The sequence below is a fragment of the Siniperca chuatsi genome, linkage group LG8 (assembly GCF_020085105.1).
Source record: "Siniperca chuatsi isolate FFG_IHB_CAS linkage group LG8, ASM2008510v1, whole genome shotgun sequence".
Lineage (NCBI taxonomy): Eukaryota > Metazoa > Chordata > Actinopteri > Centrarchiformes > Sinipercidae > Siniperca > Siniperca chuatsi.
This window is the reverse complement of record NC_058049.1, coordinates 17,010,864-17,034,489: the sequence shown is the minus strand read 5'-3', so window position 1 is coordinate 17,034,489 and position 23,626 is coordinate 17,010,864. Positions and strand designations below refer to the sequence as shown.

Below are 23,626 nucleotides of genomic sequence, written 5' to 3'. Positions count from 1 at the left end.
GCTTCATCAAAACTACCCACCAGAATTGCTGTCCCTCTCATACCAGTCATGTGGTATGAAAAGAGGCTTCAAGCGTCATTGATGTCATGGTTAGTTGAGTGCCAGATGGTGTAAAGAAAAGAACAGGCAGCTTTTCAAGCATCAAATGTTACTTGATGCAGAGAAACCTTTGATACAGTGAAGAGAGGCACATACAGTGTTGTCTACGTAGTTTAATTAACAGGAGTGTTTGTTATTCATTAGCAAACTGCTGATGTTGAATAAGATAAGAATATAAAATCATTTTCATTGATTCATAACCTACATGTAGTTCTGCTGGCTAATGTATTCGTGTAAAGATACACACTTAAATCCAACTCCTTCTATATTTTATGATTTCATGGTTTGTTTGTTTTTTGGTTGTTGTTTTTTAGCTTGGACTTCCTGTAATCCCATTTTTAACATCACAACGCTTCTAATTGTCAGGTTTTTCCCTCAAGCAAAGTCACCAGGATTGTGGATTTACAGGAATGGTGTATAAAGGTCTCAGGGGACATTGACTCCACTGTTTCAAAGAGAAATATTCTTTGCAGAATAAAGTTTTGCATGCAAAATTAGTTTTAAATAGTGCTGTATGTTTACCGCCACCTAGACCTGTACTCTGGCCTTAAGTCAGTCTAATGAAGGTTAACGACAAACACAACACAGACATTATACAGTTTAAAATTACACTTATTGTGTAGTAGTACAATTGAGCCCATTATTTATGCTTTATGTACCTGAAAAAACAAAATGTTTTAAATGATAACAAAAAGCTTATTGAGGAGAAACATAAACACAAAGCACAGGAATGTTTGTTTGTGCTGTTGCTAATAAGATCATTAAAATGACAAGTGATCTTTTTTGGACAAAAACAGTTATAAGAAGATATTAAATCTGAGGTGTCTCTGAAACAGGAAGTTTACACAGAACAACTGAAGGAAAAAGAAAAGTAGGACTCTGGCAGAGCAACAAAAGCACTGGAGATTATTATGCTTTACTCAAACTCAGTAATATCTCAGTTTCTTGATGAACAACCGAACAAAGACTATTATTCAAAATGTACTTCAGAAGGTCTGGCAACTCATAAAGTAAAAACAAGAGTCTGAAAGTGGTGAGCTACTTCAAAAAAAGAAATCTGATTTTAGATGAAACCACACAAAGACTCAGTGGTGGGATGAATACTTCCCTACAAAGATTTCAGAGTTGTGCAATGTTGACATATTCCAGAGGAAATGCAGATTGGACGTTATCCAGTAAAAAAACAGGAAGTGAGGAGAGAAGAAGGCAGTGCAGTTTCTATGAGCACAGTGAGGTACAACAAAGAAAAACGTGTCTTAGAAATATCTGGCACCACAGCATAATCTAGCAGTATATATAAACTTTACATTGGAATCTGGAGTTTCAATGGTAAAGCTTCATTCAACACCTCTGCAGTTTTTAATTAATTTAATTGGCAGCTTTTGCATTGATTGTCTCATTTGCACACGCACAAAAAACACAATATATATATATATATATATATATATATATACATATATATATGAAGTATTGATGTATTACTATCTACTCTACAACATTATTCAGCGAAAATAAAGATAATTCTTGATTTACATCATGAGATATATACAATATTAGACATCTCACTCGTGTTTCACTCAGGTGAAAGCACATTTGGAATGCCTGAAGTCACAAATTTGCAGTCTGTATCTCTTACATAGCTTATATGTTATTCTAAAATCTTCATACAGTTGGCAGTGAAGGCTGACATTGGCTACATATAGACATGGGTGAAGCTTACATCCTAACACTTGTCTAACTACAGGAAATGAGAAGATTGTTGTGCCACGCAAAAAAAAAATAACTTTCACATTGTCAAACATGAACCATTGTTCATCTGATCCCTAATGGATCCACAGATTTCCCTGCTCGGTTCAATTGTCTTCCCTGCTCCGAAATCACACTGAACACTGGTTAATTAATTAGATTGACATGGAACAATCACATGTTGCCACCAACTGACAGCTACTGTAAGTCACAAGAAATGCAGCTATGACCAAAGCACAGTGAGGAAAACAACACGGCCATTCTTTGCCTTCTCCACAGTCGATTTAGCGTGTTTAAACCAGGGAAAAACACTTGCGCTGTTTAGATGTTCAATTAAGTTGGGTTGCTTCCTCTGAGAAACCATACATGCAATAAAATGATGAAAAGGAAGTGAACCTGCTGACAAAAGTGACTGAAATCTCCACAAAAACAAGACATTCACTCTCATGGGTCAGTAATAAAAAAAGAGTAATAATTGTAGAGGAAGGGATAAACAGATTCTCCTTTGGATGAGCTGTAACAGATTATACCTTAAATACACAACAGAAGGAGTGATAAACAGTCCGTGAGGGAGTAACATTTAAAATAAGATACAGCTTTGGATGCTTGTGTGGTTTGTTGACACGTTTCCTCCTTTCATGTCTGCAGTCAGTGTTAGACGTGGCAATTTCTAGTCATGGTCTGCAACGAAGCAAGTCACATGCTTGCTGCAGCTGCTTGTCTGTCTGGCGAGCAAGCAAGACAGGCAAAAAAATAGCTGTAAAGGCGACTCTCTGCAGCTGTTAGAACAAACTGTGGTACCCTGGCCACGAACTACAGCTGATCCCACTTTGCTGATGCTTGTTGATGAGTGATGGGTTTGCTGATTGACTGGCGGTTAGGGCTTTCAACAAAACTGGTAGTTGTTGGTGTTCATCAGAGGCTGCTCCTCTTCCTCATGGTCACAAGACTGGTCACAGGGGCCATCGCAGCCCTTGGGCTCGTCATACACTTCACCCTCTGTGACCTGCTGCTGCACATTCTGGTAGATTAGCTGTGGAGAGGCATCATTAGGATAGTGAGGCTTGATCCAAGAAAGCCAAATCTCGGCTTCATTAATTTTATGGTGTGACAAATGAACAAATTCTTGCATTCACACTATATTTTGTTTCCAACATGTGGCAGACGATGTTTCTTTGTTAGAAATAGTATCACTTTTTTCAGATTGTTTCTCCTTTGGCAACAACACCCAAACAAGATTTTATCACCAAAAAAATCCAATTTATTTAGGCTAATTGGTTTGACAGCACAGCTAAATCTGTTGTGTCTTTGGGAGGATTAAAAAGGAGGGTTTCCTGAGGACATCTTGGCTGGGGTGTCACATGTTTTGTTATATGGATAGTTTTGGCAAAACCAGACTGGCGTCACTAAACCCTGCTTCACACCAACTCACCTGCTCCTGCTCAGGTTGGTCCCCAAGCAGTTTTTCTATCATCTGAGCGATCTTGCTAAACGTTGGACGCTCTGTAGGCTCCAGATTCCAGCACATCTTCATGATCATATAGCTGAAACAAAAGTGAACCATACTTAGAAAACAGATTTATTTCAGAGAAGCTCCCAGGACAAAAAAAAAAAAGTATTGATGGTATACATTTTCAGGGATTTATATGCCAAGCTGTGCACTCGATTTTCACTGCTCAAACTTTGTGGTGTAAAATTAAGAAACTGCATAAAACCAAATTAGACAAATAAGGGGAGGCTTATGGAGGTGATGACGCAGTTTGATAAGAGAGACTCGTTCATAAGAACCTCTGCCCCTCCAGTCTCATTTTGCTGCCGTGAAATAGCAGTTACATGGCTTCCTAGCTTTGAGATCATGTGGCTAACAGTCAAAACTGAGGCCTGACTCACAGCAGAACAACAGATGAACAACTGACTCAGATTCAGTCCCCTCCGTTTCCACAGCGTAGTTATTCTGGGTGGTGTGACAGCCACGCCAAATCAGCACACAGATGTTAGGGCCGTCTGAGATACTGGGAAAAACACTCATTTTGGTGGCTTGTTAAGTTTGGAGTTTAGGCTTGTTATGTTCTGAGTTAGTGAGTTAGATAACCCAAAGCAAGTAAATAAAAATCAGGAATAAAGAAAGTGCTTCATGAGGTTACCTCATGTATCAGTTATTTCAGATGTTAGATAGGACTGGCAAAGTAAAAAGGGATCTTTGTTCAGTCGCGGTGAACATTTGGGAAGCATGCTTTTTGAACTGTCCAATGTTGAAGTTAACTTAACAATCATCAACTATATTTTATAAATCAGTCATTGTTAAAGTTTATGTCAACTTAAATGTTAGTAGTTGCTACTGCCAGTTAGCAAGAATAACCACAACATTTCTATCACTGTTCCTCAGAGTCTGCTACATTGAGTGCTCATGTTTTACCAGCTTATAAAAAGGCAACTATTACTATTGACTCAATTGTAAAAACCCAGCTGATAGTCACTTGATACTCCAGTAAAACTCAACTGATAATCAGGTGACACTTAGTATTAACATTGGCTGGACAAAAAGTGTTTTAAAAAAAAAGAGGAGAAGGGTCGAGCTTACATCTCAGGCGGGGCAAAGTCTGGTTGAGACATCTGGTAGCCACGCTTCACCATCTTGTAGAACCTGGAGTCCACAGCCATGCTGGGGTAGGGGCTCTTGCCTAATAGAGAATAATATACTGTCATTTTTGCAACCAAATCATGAAATAAATGTGTGTAAATGTAGGGTGCATATGCATGTGTTCTCACCTAAAGAGAAAATCTCCCACAGGAGGATGCCGTAGGACCAGACATCACTCTGGACAGTGTAGACACAGTCAAAGATACTCTCTGGAGCCATCCACTTCACTGGCAGACGTGCCTTCAATGTAAAAAGCACAAAAAGTGTTTTTAAAAAAAATCTAGTTTCTAACTTAGTTAATGTGAAGTAAATGTTAGCTTTAACATTAAGGGCTTACATTGCCCTTCACCACGTAGTTGGAGTCATTCATGATGTCACGTGCCAGGCCAAAGTCACAAATCTTGGCCACTCTGCAGTTGGTCAAGAGGACATTTCTAGCAGCCACATCTCTGTGAATACACTACACACACACACACACACACACAGACACAGACACACACACAGAAAGTTTGTCTCGAGTTGTTGTCTCGCACATTAAAAGGCAATGAGATCACTGGATGGAGAGTATCTTAATGTAGCATGAAGAATTATGATCAAATACGTTGTCAAACTATGACGATGAGTACATATAAAGAATGTAATGGGAAATACCCCTCATAACAATTATGAGGGGAAATACATTTATTTTGTCGTATTCAAGGCTTTACATGACCCAGCCCCTAATTATATCTAAGCTCTACTAACCCCTTATGAGCCTGGGTGCCCTCTTAGATCGGGTGATAGTGGCTTTCTGGTTGTTGCCATAGCCCGTGACTAAGAACTATCAGGCTTTTGCCGTTCGGGCCCCTAAACTCTGGAATGACTTACCTGCTAAGATTAGGTTTGCTTAATCTATTATTGCTTTTAAATCTCGTCTTAAATCATTCTTCTCTTAAAAAGCTTTTATCTCTGTGTGAATTTTATTTTCATTTTATTTATTTATATTATTGTTTTATTGTATTTTATCTTTTTGTGATGCACTTTGTAACATTAAGAAAAGCGCTATATAAATAAAGTTTATTATTATTATTAGTAGTACTGTCTAACCCCCTCACGAATTATTTTACACGCTTCATTTATCACATTCTATGAAAAGCTATACTTTTTCATGCTAATTTGGTTGCTTTCTTTTAAATCCAGTGAGGATTTTGTTTGTTTTCTGGGTAATACCTGCATTCTAGGGACAACACAGCAGCTGCCGCTGTAGATTATCACAGTAGTGTTTTCTGTTTTAGATGTTTGTACATTTAAATCCTTTTAGTGGTAAAATCACTCACGTTTTTGGCAGCCAGAAAGTCAAGGCCTTGAGCCACTTGAAAGGAAAACCTCAGCAAATCATCAATATCCAGCGGCCAGTCACCAGTCTCCTCACACACAGAGTCTTAGCAAGAATCAGACAGAAATAATGTTAGTAACACCAAGGGTCAGGAAATAAAGATACTGATGCTTTTCATTTGCATGCCGCTGCATAATGACTGAATTTGTGTTAATTTAACTGGGATGGGGTGAGAGGGTTTTTTTACCTCGAGATGATTCATTATTTGGCAGTTGGCTGGGTCTCATCTCCAAGTAACTGCTTGAGAATGTACTGGAGATCCCACTGTCACTGTGAGATGGAAAAAACAAGAGGAGAAAGAAAGAGTGGGATGTCAGCAGAAACAGATTACAGAGATTGAATGTTTTTCCCAAACCTGGCACATGTTTGGTGATGTACCTTCTAATGAACTGTTTCTGACCGCAGATGTTCTTGTAGTCATTTGAGTTCTCCATAATGTCGGAAATGTTTATAACAAAGTTCACAAATGTCTCTGCCTTCTGGCGAAGGAAGTTCAGGAGGTCGCCAAGGCTGCAGTACTCTGTGATCACAAGCACTGGTCCTGAGAAGGAATAACACTGTGTTATGACTCTTTCAACAAGGAAAACATGTTTGCTTGCAAATTACTTATCCTAGATTTTCCATGACCTGGATGACTGAGAACTTTCAGAAATATATATTTTCAGTATTTTAATTTCATCAAACATAATGCAGAACAAATAGAGGATGCTGTCTGACCTCCATAGGTGCAGGCTCCCAGTAGATTGACAATGTTCTTGTGGTGTCCCAGGTGGCTCAGGATCTTCAGTTCCGACATCAGAGCTTCCCTCTCATCTGAATGGGCACTGGCTGCAGAAACACAATACAGATTGTCATCATATTATCATCCTATCTGATCATGTGAAATTAATGATTTAGAATTTGAAATGCCTAAATCGAACGTATTTTTCATTTTATCTGGAACATTTTCATATTTGCAAGTCACTCTGACTTGCTCATGTAAACAGTGATCTCTCTATTAAATTGAAGGTCTTAACATTGGCTCACCTTTTAACATTTTCACAGCTACACGCATTGCATTGTCTTCCTTTCCCAGACCATAGGCTGTGGCCTCAACAACCTTTCCAAAAGCTCCTGCACCCAGGATCTTCCCTGGTCGGACAGAAAAATACAACGAGAAAGCATTTTGAGTATAACCTAGATTTTTTGTCTTTTGCTGATTCTATTATGTTCACATTCACTATTCTTTTGCTATTTAATAATTCTATGATCAAATTTTCAAAGAAAGTTTCAAAATGCGAACATTCAAGTGCATTTGAGTCAATTCAGGACCACATGGTGCAAACCTAGCTTCAGCTTGTCTCTTGGGAACTCCCACTTCTCATTGTAAGGCAGCTGAGTGGGGTCAATGAAGGTGTAGTTGTTTCCATCTCTTGCCTCAATGATCTGCCAACGGATCTCATACCTGGGTTTCTGAAGATGAAAATAGTAGCAAATGCTGGTAAACCAAAACAACAAAAACACTGCAGCTAAGTAGCCCGTGTCCCTCAGAAATAATTGGATGTCTAAACAGTATTTTACTGTATGTTTTGGTGGCTACACTTTAAGAATGTAAGTACACCTTACCTGCTTATATTTGTAAAACAGAAAAACCAGTAGCACAAGGAAGATGGCCAGAATGCCTGCTGCTCCAGTCAAGGTGGAAGTGAAGAGCTTGTCTGCACAATCAGAGAAAAATCAGTATTAATGAACAATTTAACACATATGGACTGACATGTCATACAAGCTGATATTCTCTAATGTACCTTTGTGGATTTTGTATTATGTTTGCATATGTGTAGTTTTATGAAATGTTGAGCTGCAGAAAATGAAACAATATAATTATGCAATTTTATAACAACTACAAAGGGATAAGCTGACCATGACAACACAATGTCACAAACTAGACATTAGATTTGGTTTGATCGACACCATCCATGTGACTGTATAATAACAAATTGAGAAGTACAGAACCTGTGATCACACCCTGAAAAAAGAACAAACAATGATCAAATGATCCAAATCGCACCAGAAACTTCCATGGCAAAAGTGTCACTGCTGACTCCGACAAGGTTGAAGGCCACACACTCCACCGTCATCCTCCGGCTGGACGGCCCCACGGTGAGGACGCTCTCCACCTCCACGGCTCCATACTCCTCCCTCTGGACCTCCACTGTAGGAGCCTGGAGAGGGATCGCCATCTGCAGCCCTGAGGTGTTTTCATTGCACCTGCCTCATTGCAACACATACACAGTCAGTCAATTTACAGTGTATTACACCAAACTTAATGACATTTGTCTGACTACTGTTCCCTGTGCGGTGATACTTACGTTGGCCGTATCCCAAAACACTGGTACCAGATGATTCTGGGAGCAGGGTAGCCAAATGAGGTGCAAGTGAGTGTGGTTATGTTTTCCCATCTGACCACAGCAACAGGTCTCTCTGCCAGTGAAAGACCAACAGCAATTATCACATTTGAAAGAAACACGTATTTTCCTTTTACCTGAGAGAACTTTTGTGCCGCAACAGCATGAATGTGATAACTGATTTGATTTGTGTTTACTGTGTCACTTACGATACATTTGGACTTGGAATGTGATGGATGCATTGGCTAAGTCGCTCTTGGCATAGAAGGTGTATTGCCCCTGCTCCTGTGCATTCATTCTCTTCAGCTGCAGAGTAGCGTGGTATCTAAAAAAAACCCCAAAAAGGATCTTTAAACTGAGAAAAAGAGGAATGTCTGTAGAATTCTGAAATGACTAATTCTGTGGTTTGAATTCAGACAGTTCCTGTGCATCATCACAGAGTATGTCAACAAACTAAAAAGAGAACACCACTCTTCCCTCTAGCAGCAGTTTCATGACCTGAGGAAATATAATGACCTTGGTGTTCCCTGTCAACTTCACCCAAAATGCACCGACAGCATATTTCAAATCCAGAGTAGCTTCCCCTTCCTGTACTACACTTGATTGTTATCTTACATTTCAACTGTGCTGACATCTTAGAGCAAGAAGATAGAGCAATTGGAGACCACTTTTGTATGGTTTGTCATCAGCTCTGGCCTTTGCGTTGTACCTGTTGTTGTATCTGATGAGCTTTTGCTCCTGTGTGGACGTGTTGGGAGACGTTGGGGTATACCATCTGTGCTCCGTAATGTGAGGGTACGCTTCGATGAGCACACTGAGCTCCAGATCTTCCCCCTCGTTCACCTCGACTGAAAGACCTTGGTGGGCCAGTTTAGGGGACAGCTGGGGTAACAGCCTGATGTACGGCTTGTCTGTTTAAAAGTATCCAAACAGTTTGTTTTCAGTGGTTGATAAATGTTCCAGGTTTTTCAAAATGAGACAAAGCAAGGGGAATTGTTTCTATTGCTTACCTACAACCAGCAGGTATGTGGTTGAACTGTTCACCCCGGCTTCATTAGTGCCAATGCAGGAAATGTTTCCTGTGTCTGCAAGGTCCACAGCAGATATTGTCAGTATGCTCTGTATGTCCAGGCGATTTTCTCCACTGGAGCGAACTCTCTCCTCTATTGTTGCTTTCTGAAGACAAAAAGAGGGAATAAGATCAGAGTTAAAATTATAATTACTATCACAATAAAGAAAACTCACAAAATGCCTCATACTGACCGACTTGGTGGTGTATTTCCAGGTGACATTGTAGTTGAAGTTGGGGTTGTGTGTTGTGCAGCGAATCTTGAGTTCCTCCCCAACAATGCGCACATATTCATCTGTTTCCAAGAAGACATATGGAGGGAAACGAAGCTCTAGAGCAAGAGATCATAAATGAGTGTCAAACTTGATGCACATATCATTTCAAATGACTCTATGACAGCTTTGGGGGATCATTCCTAACAAACAAGTGGTCTCACTCTGAATGACGTTGATGGAAAAGGCCTTGGAGATCCGCTCCACTCCGTTGACCTTGGCTGTGCAGACATAGTCAGCATTGAAGGTGGGTTGGAGACTGTGGATGAGAATACCACGGTGCCGGTAAACTGTGAAGTTCATCCCTGGCGGCACTGTGGTGCCGTTGTCCATGCGGAGGCCCAGGTCTGTGGCTTCTGGGTCGGTCAGCAGGCATGGCAGCAGGTAGTCCTCACCCTCCTTCTTCACCACTCGCAGCGACGTGCTGCTGGTCCAGAACACACGGTTTGGATCTAGTAAAGAAAGAGATGGAGACAATTTATTAGCTTATTGAACAAGGGAATACCATACAATGCCAGAAAATTATAACCAGTGTGGACAATGATCCATCCAAGCAGTAACAACTCAGCAGTAGGAAGCTTGTCCTACTGGTCTGTACACAGAAAAGTAGGACTCTCATTAAGCTCACCTTTTACATACACATGCACTGAGGAAATCAGATCACGATGCTGTGACCCAGCAGTGTAAAAACACTTGTATGTTCCAGTGAATTCTGCAGAAGGACGTTCCACCTTTAAGGTGCGGACGTTCCCGTTGCCCTTGGACACGAAGCGTCTGTGTTTGGCTAGCCTTGTTTGCCAGTTTACAGGCCCATCACCCTCACATCTCAGATACAGAGCGGTCCCAGGGCTGACCACCACCTCTGAACTCCCCACCACCTTGGAGTTGAACTTGATCACCGGAGGCCTCCATTCCGCTGAGAAGGAATGAAAATTTGAATTAATTAATGCATTTACTGATTTTTAGGGCAAACATTAAATTGTGAGAACAAATTAATCAAAATAGACTCGCTGTTGCTTAAGCTGTTGCTCAGAGAGTATTTTTGCTCTATTATGTGTTTTCTCCTTGATAATTCAAGACTCTGTTTCTGTTTTGGTCATTTTGTGATAACTGAGAACCCAGAGCTGTCTCGTCTGCACCATGATTCCGATTTATTTTGGAAGTAATCTCATGAATCAGGAAACAGATTGAAGACTTGGACCCTGATAACATCCCTCTATCCTTCTCGCTTCTGCATTTTACAGTGTTGTTATCTGAACACTGGAGGTATAAAAACTGAAATTATGCAAAGCTTCACATCCGTAACTGTTGTATTTATACTTATGCCCTCATGTTCGACACCAAAAATTAGATAAACATTCAGTAATTTAAAGCATGGAAAAGGGAGTAATATTTTCCAGGGAGGAGAAACTGCTAAAAAAGACCCTGACCCTCAGGGAGTGTTAAAGCAAGTTTTATTGCTGAAGAACAGTGCTCTCTTTGATGACTTTGTTGAGGATTTGGATGTTTGTAGAAACTCAGCTGGACAAGTCATTGCATCTAAGATTTGTTTTGAGAAACTGATTGACACTGGAGAGACTGATATGCCTTTCTTTTTAAGCTGAAGCTTTCTCTCATTTAGAGTTGAGTCTACACTTTCGGTGAAGCTTATAAAATTTTCCATTTAGAGGTTTAGACAGTGTGTTTTGAAGCTTGAAGCAGAACTGAGATTCCATGATCAGCATTTTTTCTATTCACCACAGCAGACAAACTAATGTAGAGAGACGAGGAATGAAATGCAGTTTGAAACCAATCAGCATTTTAGTTATGAACCTCCGGATTGTTGATGTAAACAGTTTCCTTTCCCCCAAAGTCCCTGTCCAATCATCTAAATGAACTATTCATCCAACCTAAAAATGACCCCAATTACACCTCATACAGTAATCCACCAGAAAGCAAACCTAATTCACTCAGTCATGATTAACCAGACAAAAGATGCTTTCATGTGCTCAAATGCAAATATTTGAAATTGCTATTTGATGCCTGGCGTGTGATACCCATATATGTGGTGTTCAGAGGGCAACAATAGAGTGTCAGATCTCAGTTCCTCAGCACTGACCACAAGTTTATGGCATGAAATGTGTGATTAAGTCATTAGAGCATTACACATAAGAAGTCATGTTTGACTATGTATTTTAGAGTATTATATAAATAACTGGTTAGATGTGGTGCAGAGAAATATGTAATTAAAAAATATATATCTTGTTGCAATTGGATTCAATTTAAAACTTTGATTTGCTATTTACCAAACCTTTTAGAGCTTTTTACATATGAAAATTGTATATTGTCAGACTTTATATCTTTCAAATTAATATGAGAATAATAAAAAAAATCTCTTCTGCATGCGTTGTTATTTTTTAGAGTACTCCTCTTTCACTTGCATTGTTTTATTTTTGATTGTGGATTACACATATAAATCTACAGTAGCTGTGAAAAAACAGCCAGAATGAAAAGACACTAAATACACTGCAGCTGTAGATTTAACAGTCAGTGTTTGCCGGGCCTTACCTGAAGCAGCAGAGGCCACAATCCCCAGCAGCAGAGCGAGGTAGGACTGCATCCTGGATCAACTTCAAACCTGTGGTTTGAATGTTGATGTTTGCGTGTGCTACAGAACACTCTTCTTCTGGTCTGTGGCGTCAGAGAGAGAGAAATGAGAAAACCACCTCTGAAGTTGTGCTATCACTCATCCCCCTCATTAACTTCTCTTTTCTGACTGGTCAGAGCAGCTTTGCCCGTAAAGATGAATCTATTCTGAACAACAATCTATTCTACTGCAATGTTTCTCTTCTTACGTCTACATTAAAATCTGGAAACAGACTAATATATGAAATACTTTGAGGAAGCATTTCATGATACATTTAGGGAATTAATAAGTCACTACACCTCAAGCTGAATTATGCATTATAGAAGCATCACTCATTTATTTCAAATGTACTCACCTGCAGATGTCTTCAGCTTAACAGAGGGGTATGATAACTTCCCTAGGTTTGATGTCTCCAGCCCCCAGAGCTGACACAAGAGTCTCTTCTTCCCCTTTTGTTTGCTTCTGCCCTTCTTCTCCCTTCTGCTTGTTTACGGTCTCTTCACCACAGAAGTCACACAGCAAACATGAAATCTTTGAGACAGCAAGTGGTGGAGTGGTGGAGGGAACTGTTTGTGTGTGTGTGGGGGGCGGATCAGCATATCACGCTCAACAAATTAATGAACCAGTGCCAATTTGCCACAGAAAGGCGCAATTCTCCCGAGACATCCGTTGAGGTGAGACTAATCACCTCCTCCCTTCCATCCCCACGAAACCATGCCTGGACTCGTGGGAGAGGGAAGGAAAGTCAAGTCAGTCTTAGAAATCTGACCTAGGAATCAGAGAAAGGCACTGAGAGATATGTGGAGTGAGAAAAGTCTTTATTGATATATGGTAGATAGGATCTGTTCTGAGTTAAGACTTCACTTCATGAAAGGAGCTTCTTGCAAGTAAGTTATAGCAAGATAGATTTAGCTAGAAATCACTTAAATGTAGCTTTATATTGGTGAGACCACCAGGAATTATTTTCAACCAGGATTAGTATGGTTAGTTGTTTAGTTTTAGTATTTTTTCAGCAGTGGGGGAAAAAATAGATGTAGACAGAGTAGGGCAGCTAGACGAGAGCCATTGAATTCACATGATTCATAAAAGATTCACATTTCCAGTACTTCTATGATAATACACATTTATTGTCACATTTACAACATATAAAACTGCACATATAAAAAATACATTTGTAAACGTTAAGAAGAGCTTTGGTAACATAGCTTGTGATACAGTGATCTTGTGCATTTTAAATTGCTACAGAATATTACAATGTGTTGTTTTAAATGGTGGACTAAGTATTGAAAGTTGAAACATTGTGTAAGTGAATGTTATAGAATGAAGCTATTATCCTAAAAGCATCATCTTTACATGTACACATATGGCTATCTAGGTTTGTTGAGTAAAACAGTAGCCCTTCGTATCAGCAAGTGACAATAGCTACAAGACAAACATCTGTCAGTCTATATACAAAGGCACTCATGTGTGCCATCTTGTGCTAAGGCAGTGATACGCTGTATTTATTATTTCCACTTGTGAGAGTCACCTGTCATCACAGAAACTGATTTACTGTAACAGCCACATATTTAAGTCAAAAGTTGAAGTATTATATCTTAATTGTAGAGTATATTTATATCTTCATTATGAATATCCACATTTCTAAATAAAGTGCAAATCTGGCACAGAACTATGAAATAAACTTCCATAAGCCTAAGACTAAGTATTCAAAATTCACAAATGGTATATACATTTCATATACTTCTCAGAAAAAAAGAAAACTGGAAACCTCCATATGGCATATGTAGCTCAAAAGAAAGTATCTCTCATAGTGAAACAGTGCATGTAGAATATGTCAGTATTTCATGTCCTGGGAATAACATTTTACAAATATAATAGTGAACACAGTTGTTGCTCGTACTTCAGGTAAAGAAAAAAATGCAACATAAAGTTTTAATTCAATTACCAACTTTCCACAGCTGGCCGTGGTTTAGGACATAATGGTAATGATCCCCACTAATATGAGAATTGCATATGGTTCTTGTTTGGACAGTATTTTGTTTTCATGTGTGTATTTGTTTATGGTTTGTTTTTATTGTTGTGTAAATCACTTTGTGTTTTTAAAACTAATAAAATTGTTCGTAAAAAACAAAACAGAAAATTACCCTCTTTTCTAAAAATCTACACTGGTTGTGAACAGTAAAGGGGGGCTAAAATAGTAACAGCCAAAAAGGAACATATGGCTAACTAAAAATCACATATCTCATAAGGCCTCATAAGTCTCTGGCTACAATGGAAAATACAGTAAACGCATCTTTCCTTATTGTAAACTAATTTATTTTATACTAATGTATTTATATTATGGCAAGCTTCCAATAAATGACTGGATGGTAACATCATGCATTATTTCTAACCATTGTAGTTTCAGAGGTACTATGTTTGATACAAAAACTCAAAGAAGGGCAAAACTTTTCGAGTGCTTAGTGGAGATAAAGATCGCCTTCTCAGTTTCAATGTTGCTACATTCTAGTTTAGTCACGTTCCCTTTTTCAGGCATTGTTTTCTCAGGGTTCATGTCAATGTGGCTACAGGAAGCTGTCTTCTACCTCGGGAGTCCTGGACGAGCCCAGCAGAGCGTCTCTCTCGCTGGTCTTCTCCAGCCTGTCCTCCTCTGGAAGAGTGTCAGCCGTGTCCTGCGACATGGAGTCTGTCTCCTCCTCCAGAGCCAAAGAGCTGAGGGCAGGAAAACAAAACACAACTTCACACTGTGCACTCAGTCACGTATGAGTCACATAAAGACACACCATAGTCAGTATTTATTAATGTATCTTAGTGGTGACATCATCCCTCATTTGTTTCACCTTCCTTCCAGCAACCACAAGTTATCTTTAAGTCAAAAATGAAACTTCTTACACCCATTTTGAGAACATTTAAAGACATCATGCAGTATATCTTCAGTATTTCCAAGAGTTAAAAAAGTATTTCCAATGCAGCTCTTTGTATAAACACATGTTGAGCACTCCCTTTGTACTCTCTTTTTTCTCTTACACATGCACTAAATTACTTTGATGAATCGATTTGCTGCCAAATTGATTGTATTTTTTTTCTTAGTAATCAATAATACAGGCAGTACTTCTTACTTCTTTAGGATGTTAAGCAGCATCTGCCTAACATCAAAAATAATGTTCAAAAAGAAATAACATCAGCTGGCCCACTAGAAGTCATATAACTGAAACTAAAATGTCAGAAACCAGGCCTTTAAATTGCTTGATTTGTCTGACTATCAGTCTAAACCCCAAAAATACTCAGCAGAAAAGAAAAGCAGAAAATTAAGATGAAACAAAAGAATGTTTGGCATTTGCGCAAAAAAAATACTTAAATATTTAGTCAATTACCAAAATGATTACTGAATAACTTTTTGTCAATCTACTAATTCATTAACTGTTTCAGCTCTGGCCATTTAAAGAAAATTAAGGATGTCTGTTGAATGATCTTGTATCCCACATAGTGGATATTTCTTATTTTGATTTAAGAGCTGATGCCTGATGTGCTCATGAGATCCTCATTGACATCAGTCTGTGGATCTGGACCAGCAGTGCTACTCTGTTTTCTCTAATAAGGGGGCCAAAGACCTCAAACCCAAATCACAATGTTAAACGTACAATCTATGATCCAAACGTGAACAAAAAAATCACCCCGCTGCCAAAATTCAAAACACAGGGTTGAAATCTGCTATCACTCCCAAACTGATCGACAGGTCTTTTAATACACAGATTTATACTGAACAACTCTGATTATATGTGTAAATATATCTGGATTTTGTATGGTCAAACATTTACTTTGCTTGGCTGCATGTTTGTATATGCTATAAAAACATGTCTCCAAGTGTGCCTCCATAATACAGCTATTGTCTCAGCTCAACATCTGGATGAGTGGGTGTGTGGTGGAAGAAACAGTGCTCTTGTTAAGCAAAGACATCCTCATCTTTCTTGCAACCCCAGCATTTGGCACATATCTGCAGTTTGTTTTTTCAGCGCCTCTGTACCTTGCAGGGCTTTCTGATGGCACGTCAGTAAAAACGTCCTCCGGCTTGGGGTCTGGGATGGGAATGATGTATTCATTATATGTAATAATGACGTCCTGTGTGTCTGCCTCTTGTTGGAATTCTCCGGGGCTCAGGCTCTGGTTGTAGGGATATGGGGGGACGTAGAGGGTGACGGGTGATGGGGAGACGAATGCTGGGTTGGCGATCGGAAAGGGTGAGGAGAGTCGGGGTTTGGGGCGGGCGACTGCTGGGTGGTCACTCTTCAGGAAGTTGTCGTTGACTTGGTTGTATCTCTGTTGTCAGAAGATGATAGTTTGATTATTTGAGCAAGGAGGAAGCAATTAATTAACAGTTTGTGAGCTTGAGGTTACAGAGTGCAGATATAAGACATTGAGCACCAAAGATTTTACATCACAGCTGAAAAAACTTTGTCTACTTTAAGTATCAGAGAGGAATGAACCTGGTGGACAGTGTGTCTGTTATGTGAACTGTATCCTGTAAGTTTTCTGCTGACCAGTACAGAACCTGTTCAAACACTAAAAGCTTATCTAACAAGTACAACTACGTCATACACAAGCAGCATCAAGCAAAGTAGAAATACCACAGTTTGAAAATACTCTCTTACAAGCAAAAGCATTAAAGTTTTTACTTTTACAGCAAAATATACTTAAAAGTATCGATAAAAAAGTAAAAGTACTTGATATAGGGAAACTCTGCTGTAACAAAGAGTTTCCCTTCGGGGATCAATAAAGTATTTCTGATTCTGATTCTGATATGCAGTATTATTATTATATCACATTATATTAATATCACATATTGAATAAGAATTATTACTAATGCATTGGAGGTCAAACCCCCCTCCTTCTGCTTGCCTCTCCTCTCCTCTTCTTCAAACAAAGAAACTCTTTTCAAAGAAACCTGTGTGCTCCTAAAATGCTACAATGCAATTTTTCTATTTATTTGTTACTTTTCGTATTCAGAGGAACTGAGCTGTGAACTCCATGTACATCAGTCCCATTGGAGGACTGAGGACCCGTCGCCCGGAAGTATTTTCCTCACTGTTAATTCCCATGTTATGGTTTTCTTTCAATGATATCCTCAACATTTCTCAGAACTAAAACAAGTGTCCTTGATAATTCAATAATATGATTTTTTAAGTTTTTTTGTCCTATTCTTTTCTATTGGCCGGCGTCCATGTCACGTGACTTTCTTTTGCGAAAACCAAAATGGTGGACATTCCTTTTATTCTCAGTGGAAAATGCAGTATTTTAAGATATTTTGACTGATATTGTAATACACACATAGTTTGTAGCATTATACTATGAGAGATGGATGAACTGCACAAAGATTTGATTGTACGGGATTTGAAAAGCAGTGTTGTAAATAGTAAAAAGATATGTCTACTAAAAATATCAAATATATCTAGTACAGCCGAACTAGTAATTACATTTCATCTAGATGATCTATGTTAAGAAAAAGTAAAATTGTGGTATATTTAAGATAGTTTAGGCATAACAGGAGTTGACACTCCGTGGTTTGCAGCTTCCGCATGACGTCACAGACTCCGAAAACAGCCAATGGGAAGAGAAAAAGGGATTTCCCCTGAATCAGGGAGCATTTCATGCCAAAAACTCCTATGTAACAAACTAATGTGGCACACCATGTCTGGCTGATTATGGCTGTAAATTCATTGTACAATAAGTACTTTATTAAGTAATTTAAACGTTTTCCACCAGACTTCGGGTTTAGCGGTGAGCTGGATTCCTCTTGCAGCGGGGGCTAAGGATCATGGGTAATGTAGCCTAGCCTTCTGCTATCCAAAACTGACAACAAAAAACTTTATTTCTCAGAATCGAAGGAGAAATAATGTAAACTGATAGCTGTAACATTAACATTAATCTTATTGTTGAATTATCACGGACACTTTTGTGCTTTAGTTTTGATAAATGTTGCGGATATTATTGAAAGAAAACCTTAACATGGGAATTAACAGTGAGGAAAATACTTCCGGGGAACGGGTCCTCTGTTCTCCAATGGTACTGATGCTCACAGCATCTTATAGCGCCGCGTACAGGTTAATATTGGAGTGAATGGACGGCCGGAGCAGTTCCTCTGAGCGTCTAATATTGCCGCAGATGGTTTTACCAAAGATACTCTATAGCAAAGATAACGCATTACAGGCAGCGCCAATGGTATGAAATGGTATACACTTCCTGTCTCCTAAGTGGGCGTGGTTGACTCTCCCCAGTTAAACAATAATAAATATAATAGTATTATTAAGCAAAGAAACAAGTTTTATTTCAGTTTTAACTTTAAATTCATGGTTTCATATATAAGTTCTTTTAGTTTAGATTGTTTATCTGGTTGGAAAGCGACGTTGGCAGCACTGCAGTGAAACCAGACCGACGGTTAGAGAACAGATGTTGCCAGATCTTGCGAGAGTGTGTGGTTGAGATAGAGACAGGGCTCGATCAAAGTTGATTTTATCCTGATTTGTCTGTCTGAAAAATGCCATTTTAGTGTCAGAATGTTCGGGAACATATGTGGCTTGTGAAAAAATGGGTCCGATATTTGCTTTGGTGACTATGCGGCGAAAGAATCTGTCATAATCTGTGCTCTCGTTCACTTCTCCCATTGGATTGAATAGACTCAGGACCTGCCACTCTCTCCTAAAGGGGTGGGGCAGAGGTGGAACCCATGTGATACAAATACAGAAAATGGCTCTCAAGTGAGCTGTCTCCCTTCTAAACTGTCTCTGGTTTCACATTAGTGTTAACTGAAAGCCTGGTGCGTCAAGGGGTGTGACAAAACATCTGTATTTGACGACCTGGGAATGAGAACGGGTTGAGATTTCTTACAACTGGCATCTACATAGTTCAGCAGGTCAATAATTACTGGGCCTCCAACCAGCCACTAAGGGGCAGAGTGAATGAATAAGTGAGTAAATGAGTAGATGAATGAATGAATTGGTAGATAAACTCACCCAAGTATAAAATAACATTTGAAGATCATGTGGTATAGGGTTATAAGTCCAAGCTCACAGTTTAATGCAGCAACAATGTATAAATAAAGTACCTTTTTATAGCTGTCTGTCAGCATATTCCCCACACTGTGGACCAGAAAGGAGAACTCAGGCCTCTTCTCAAACTTCTCGTCCCAGCACTTCTTCATGATGTCATAACTGCAACATAAACAACATAAAATTAATGAATTTCTTATTCTACATTTTCATGGTGACATTAATGGCAAGATTACAGTGAGACTCACACTTCATCAGAGGCGTGGGCGGGTTTGGCCATTCGGTAGCCTCTCTTCAAAGCGCTGTAGAACAACTCGTTCATGGGCAAATCAGGGTATGGGGTTCCTCCTGCAGAAAGCATTTCCAATCATTTAAAAGCTAACCTAGAAATCAGAAGTCATACACAGGCTAGAAATCTAAACTAGATCTAAATGTAAACTGTAAATGTAAAACTATAAATCTGAAGTCATGCACAATCCAAAATATTTCCTAATAAGAAAGACACTGTCTTAACCTACAAGACTTTTGACATGAAATTAATCTCATGTATTTTATGAGAAAAACAACAATGACTATTTTAGTAAGAAAAATGAATCTGAAAAGTCCAATGAATGTCAGATTCAGACCGAGAAGCACAGAGAATCTTTGGTTATCACTTACAGAGGCCGGATTGTGAGTTTGTTTTCCACCATTCGAGCTTCTGCTGTGTATGCAATAAACTGTCTCCTTTGTTTTCATGGTAGTTTCAAAAAATCGTGGGAAGAGGGTTTAGAAAAAAAAAAAAGAAGCTCACAATACTATGAGCAAGGAAATGCTGATTTTAAAGCTTGACTGTGCCTAAAAAGATTTAGACCTCATATGAGCCTTCAAACAAACTGGTATGTTCTCGCAATCAGACATGGAATTTGAAATTTGCTTTAACTTTGCACATACACACATTTGCTGTCATTTTGGACACCCAGAAACATATTTTTCCTGGACTGTTTGTGTGACTTCAAGAATTAATGTTAAGCAGGTGAAACTGGTACAATGTGACCTATATAAGTACTTAAAGAAGATTAATCCCTTTGATGTGTAAACCAGTTCTGATTTGGATTTGGATAAATGTTTTTTGTCTGTTTATGTGTGTGAATATGTGTGTGTGTGTTTGGACTGACCCAGTGTGAAAATCTCCCAAAGAAGAATGCCATATGACCACACATCGCTCAGGGTGGTGTACAAATTATGGAAAATACTTTCTGGTGCCATCCACTTCAGGGGCAGGAAGGTCTGGAAGAAAAAACAAACACTCCATGTGAGAAAATAAAAAGCTATTTTAAAACATTACACAGTCAATTACGAATCCACTTAGGATCTTATTTGCAGTATGTTATTTTGCTACAGTGCTATTTAATTTTGGGTATAAGTTATATCCATTACATTACACTCATGTAATGCATGCAAATGTACATTCAAGTGCATGCAAAATCTGAATCTGAATATGAACAAAAGCAAAAAAATTGGAATTCTCTTGCAAGTGCCTAGGGTTTTTATAGTTTGTTAGTTAGTTTTTTTGTCCATGATCTGTGCAATGATTTTGCCACTTACGCTGCCTTTAGAGATGTAGTTAGAATCATGCATGATGTCTCTGGCCAGGCCGAAGTCACAGATCTTCACCAGTTTGCCCTCACAGATCAACACATTCCTGGCAGCGAGGTCACGATGGACACACTTGTGGAATAAAATCAAATCAAATTGCTTTTATACTTTGATTTAAGATATAAAGTGTTAATTGGTGAGCTGTAGAGGTGCTGGTAGGTGGCTTTTGTTATCTTCAGACCAAGCCAGGCTAGCTGTTTCCCCGTTTTCAGTTTTTACGCTAAGCTAAGCTAACAGGCTGTAGCTAAATCTCAGTCACAAAGTGAATTAGCATATTTCCCAAAATGTGGAACTATTACCTTTAAATTTAAATAAATTCACAGAATCTAGAGGCCTGAGTCAAGTATTACCAGCTCCATATTTTGGAACACTATTCTTAATATCCTACATTCTTGGAGGCAAGGAACTCCATCCCCTTTGCCACTTGGTAGCTGAAGCCTAAAAGATCGTCATAGGTGAGAGTGGGAGAGTCACCAATGACCAGGTCCAACCCGCCACCACCTGAAAACGATGACAAGGTGAAACGACAAACGTAAGAAGAGGAGAAGGTGAGGAGCATCTCATGAAGACCTTTGCTGTGACATTTGTCTGTACATTCTCTCTGGTCTTTGATCACTAAGCATTGCACTGCATTCATTGATTTATAAAGCTAAAACAATTCATCTGTTCATGAATTGCATTATTTCAAGTTCGCTGATTAAAAATAGCGCTTTTTACACACAAATACAGCCAGATGGCAGACAGATGGTTGGCCTCACATCATACTGTACTGCTATCTCATTCTTTTTTGTTTCCTGTGTTCAGCGTGCTGAATTCTTCACACTTATTTTCATTTACAACACTGGAGAATGAATTATTGTCAATACTGGAGAAAGTCTACAGATTTACAACATCAACTTAGACACACACATGGCTCAAATCGAACCTTGTTCCTGATAGATGTCCTGCTGGTAGGGAGACTCGTATGGAGAGGGCTGGATGTCTGCGTACTTGATGCTGTCTATCTGCTCTTGCATGGGCACGTAGATCGAGGGCTCATCTTTACTCATGTCCATGTATCCTCCATCACTCTCACTTCCGAAAGACACATAGCTGGAGGGATACATGAAGCATGAAAAAATGCACCGACCTAAATCCATATTTCCACAATCCATATTCCTCATCATATCAAACTTTATATAAGAAAGACATCAGTGGCTATCTGACAGTAAAAATTTCAATAAGGGAACCCCCCCCCCATTATATTATAATATACAAAATTCTCCTTTGTGCACCTCTGAATGGAGATTTTGTGCAGTTTGTCTGTTCTTCTCACCCTTTCCTCTGGCTGAGCGGAGTGCTTCCTCTAGAGATGAGGCAGTCGTCGTCTTGGTTCTTCTCAGCGTAGTACTGCAGGAGGGTGTGCTTGTTCCTGTGCAGGTAGTCCACCAGGTCGCCATAGCGACAGTACTCAGTAACCAGATATAGAGGGCCTGATTGGTGGAAGAATGAAAAATTTGGGATTTACCAAACACTAATAAAACATTAATTTCACTACAGGCATGGCACACTTACTATTCATGCAACACAAATATACATTAAAAAGCATATATTAAGCTAGATGAAGTTAGTTAAATATTTAGGAAAGCCTGTATATAATATTAACTACAAAAGGGTTAATTAAATTAGTATACATTTTAATTAAATGGTCAAGATTAGTCGATAATTCATTTTATACATTAGTCACTTAAATGATATTGTATAAGGTTAGTTATTCAATTATATTTCTGACATGTTCATAGATAAATGATTTATTTGAATATTGCTGCGACCAAGGCAATGGATTTTTTATGTCTTTGTTAAAATAATTTAAATTAATTTAAAAGACTTAAAGGACCTGTGAGTAACATTTAGGAGGACCTATTGGCTGAAATGGAATATAATATTCATAGGTATGTTTTCATTAGTGTATAATCACCTGAAAATAAGAATCGTTGTGTTTTCATTACCTTAGAATAAGCTGTTTTTATCTACAGAGGGAGCGGGTCCCCTTCCACTGAGGTCGCCATGTTGCACCGCCATGTTTCTACAGTAGCCCAGAATGGACAAACCAAACACTGACTATAGATAGGGCCTTTTTGCGTTTTTCGTGAGTTTCGCAGCCACTGTAGTTTCTCTTATACGTTTGGATGGTGAGCGGTATTCAGCTGGTTGCAATCTGACACTTCACCGCTAGATGTCACTAAATCCTACACACTGGTCCTTTAAAGTTACTATTTACGAATTATTAAACAATGTATAATTGAAGTAAACATGATGTGTGCTGCTATTAAATGTATAACTGACATTTACTGTGATTAATAAATAAAAAAGTAATAAATGATTTAATCACGCATATGTGTGCATGATAGGGGCAGCCATTGATCAGTTAATGAGCTACAAGGTACAAAGTGTTTCTAATCCAAATAGATATTAGACAGCAGCATTTCCACAATATGTTTACAACTGTCTGGGGATGTTTACATCCCCTAAGGAACAAGGAAAAGAGGTCGCCCAAGGAACAGCTGGAGAAGAGGTGTCCAGGCAGAAATGTCTGGGAGTGGGCTCAACTGGGGAACTGCCAACAACCAAGTGAGGTGGAGGACATTTGTCAATAGCCTATGCTCCCTAGAGGAGCAAAGGCCATGCGCCAAACTATGTCAAGTAACTTTAAAATAAACATCAACACCCGCTACTTTGTGTAAAGTGGATGAC

The 23,626-nt window shown here is 39.0% G+C and overlaps 2 protein-coding genes across 2 annotated transcripts in view; both read right to left on the bottom strand.

Moving 5' to 3' along the window:
- Positions 1–194: 194 nt before the first annotated feature.
- On the bottom strand, positions 195–12,749 carry csf1ra (colony stimulating factor 1 receptor, a). The gene is made up of 22 exons (XM_044205399.1): positions 12,568–12,749; positions 12,134–12,256; positions 10,215–10,502; positions 9,751–10,038; positions 9,509–9,645; positions 9,256–9,421; positions 8,955–9,156; positions 8,455–8,570; positions 8,210–8,321; positions 7,909–8,108; positions 7,467–7,558; positions 7,187–7,313; positions 6,888–6,992; positions 6,579–6,689; positions 6,240–6,402; positions 6,049–6,131; positions 5,803–5,906; positions 4,824–4,946; positions 4,615–4,726; positions 4,427–4,526; positions 3,278–3,389; positions 195–2,878 (listed from the first exon to the last, which is right to left on the bottom strand). Exons 2-22 carry the CDS (start codon positions 12,183–12,185, stop codon positions 2,732–2,734), a joined length of 2,940 nt encoding a protein of 979 aa, XP_044061334.1. The 5' UTR covers positions 12,186–12,256; positions 12,568–12,749; the 3' UTR covers positions 195–2,731.
- A 569-nt stretch (positions 12,750–13,318) lies between these two features.
- pdgfrb (platelet-derived growth factor receptor, beta polypeptide) overlaps positions 13,319–23,626 on the bottom strand; it is a 29,491-nt gene continuing 19,183 nt past the window's right edge. The window contains exons 15-23 of the mRNA XM_044205392.1: positions 22,209–22,365; positions 21,819–21,985; positions 21,282–21,394; positions 20,843–20,965; positions 20,413–20,524; positions 19,504–19,603; positions 19,312–19,417; positions 16,237–16,529; positions 13,319–14,924 (exon numbers count right to left, since the gene is read on the bottom strand). Coding sequence (XP_044061327.1) covers positions 14,777–14,924; positions 16,237–16,529; positions 19,312–19,417; positions 19,504–19,603; positions 20,413–20,524; positions 20,843–20,965; positions 21,282–21,394; positions 21,819–21,985; positions 22,209–22,365 — 1,319 coding nt within the window. The 3' untranslated portion in view covers positions 13,319–14,776. The remainder of the gene's footprint in view (positions 14,925–16,236; positions 16,530–19,311; positions 19,418–19,503; positions 19,604–20,412; positions 20,525–20,842; positions 20,966–21,281; positions 21,395–21,818; positions 21,986–22,208; positions 22,366–23,626) is intronic.

Bases quoted from the DNA above. Each gene is read 5' to 3' on its own strand.
- csf1ra (XM_044205399.1), bottom strand. From the start codon at position 12,185: ATGCAGTCCTACCTCGCTCTGCTGCTGGGGATTGTGGCCTCTGCTGCT. The intron at 8,322-8,454 runs GTAAGTGACACA...TTTCACTGGCAG, and splicing joins ATTCCAAGTCCAAATGTATC to AGAGACCTGTTGCTGTGGTC. The intron at 4,727-4,823 runs GTAAGCCCTTAA...TTTACATTGAAG, and splicing joins ACTACGTGGTGAAGGGCAAT to GCACGTCTGCCAGTGAAGTG.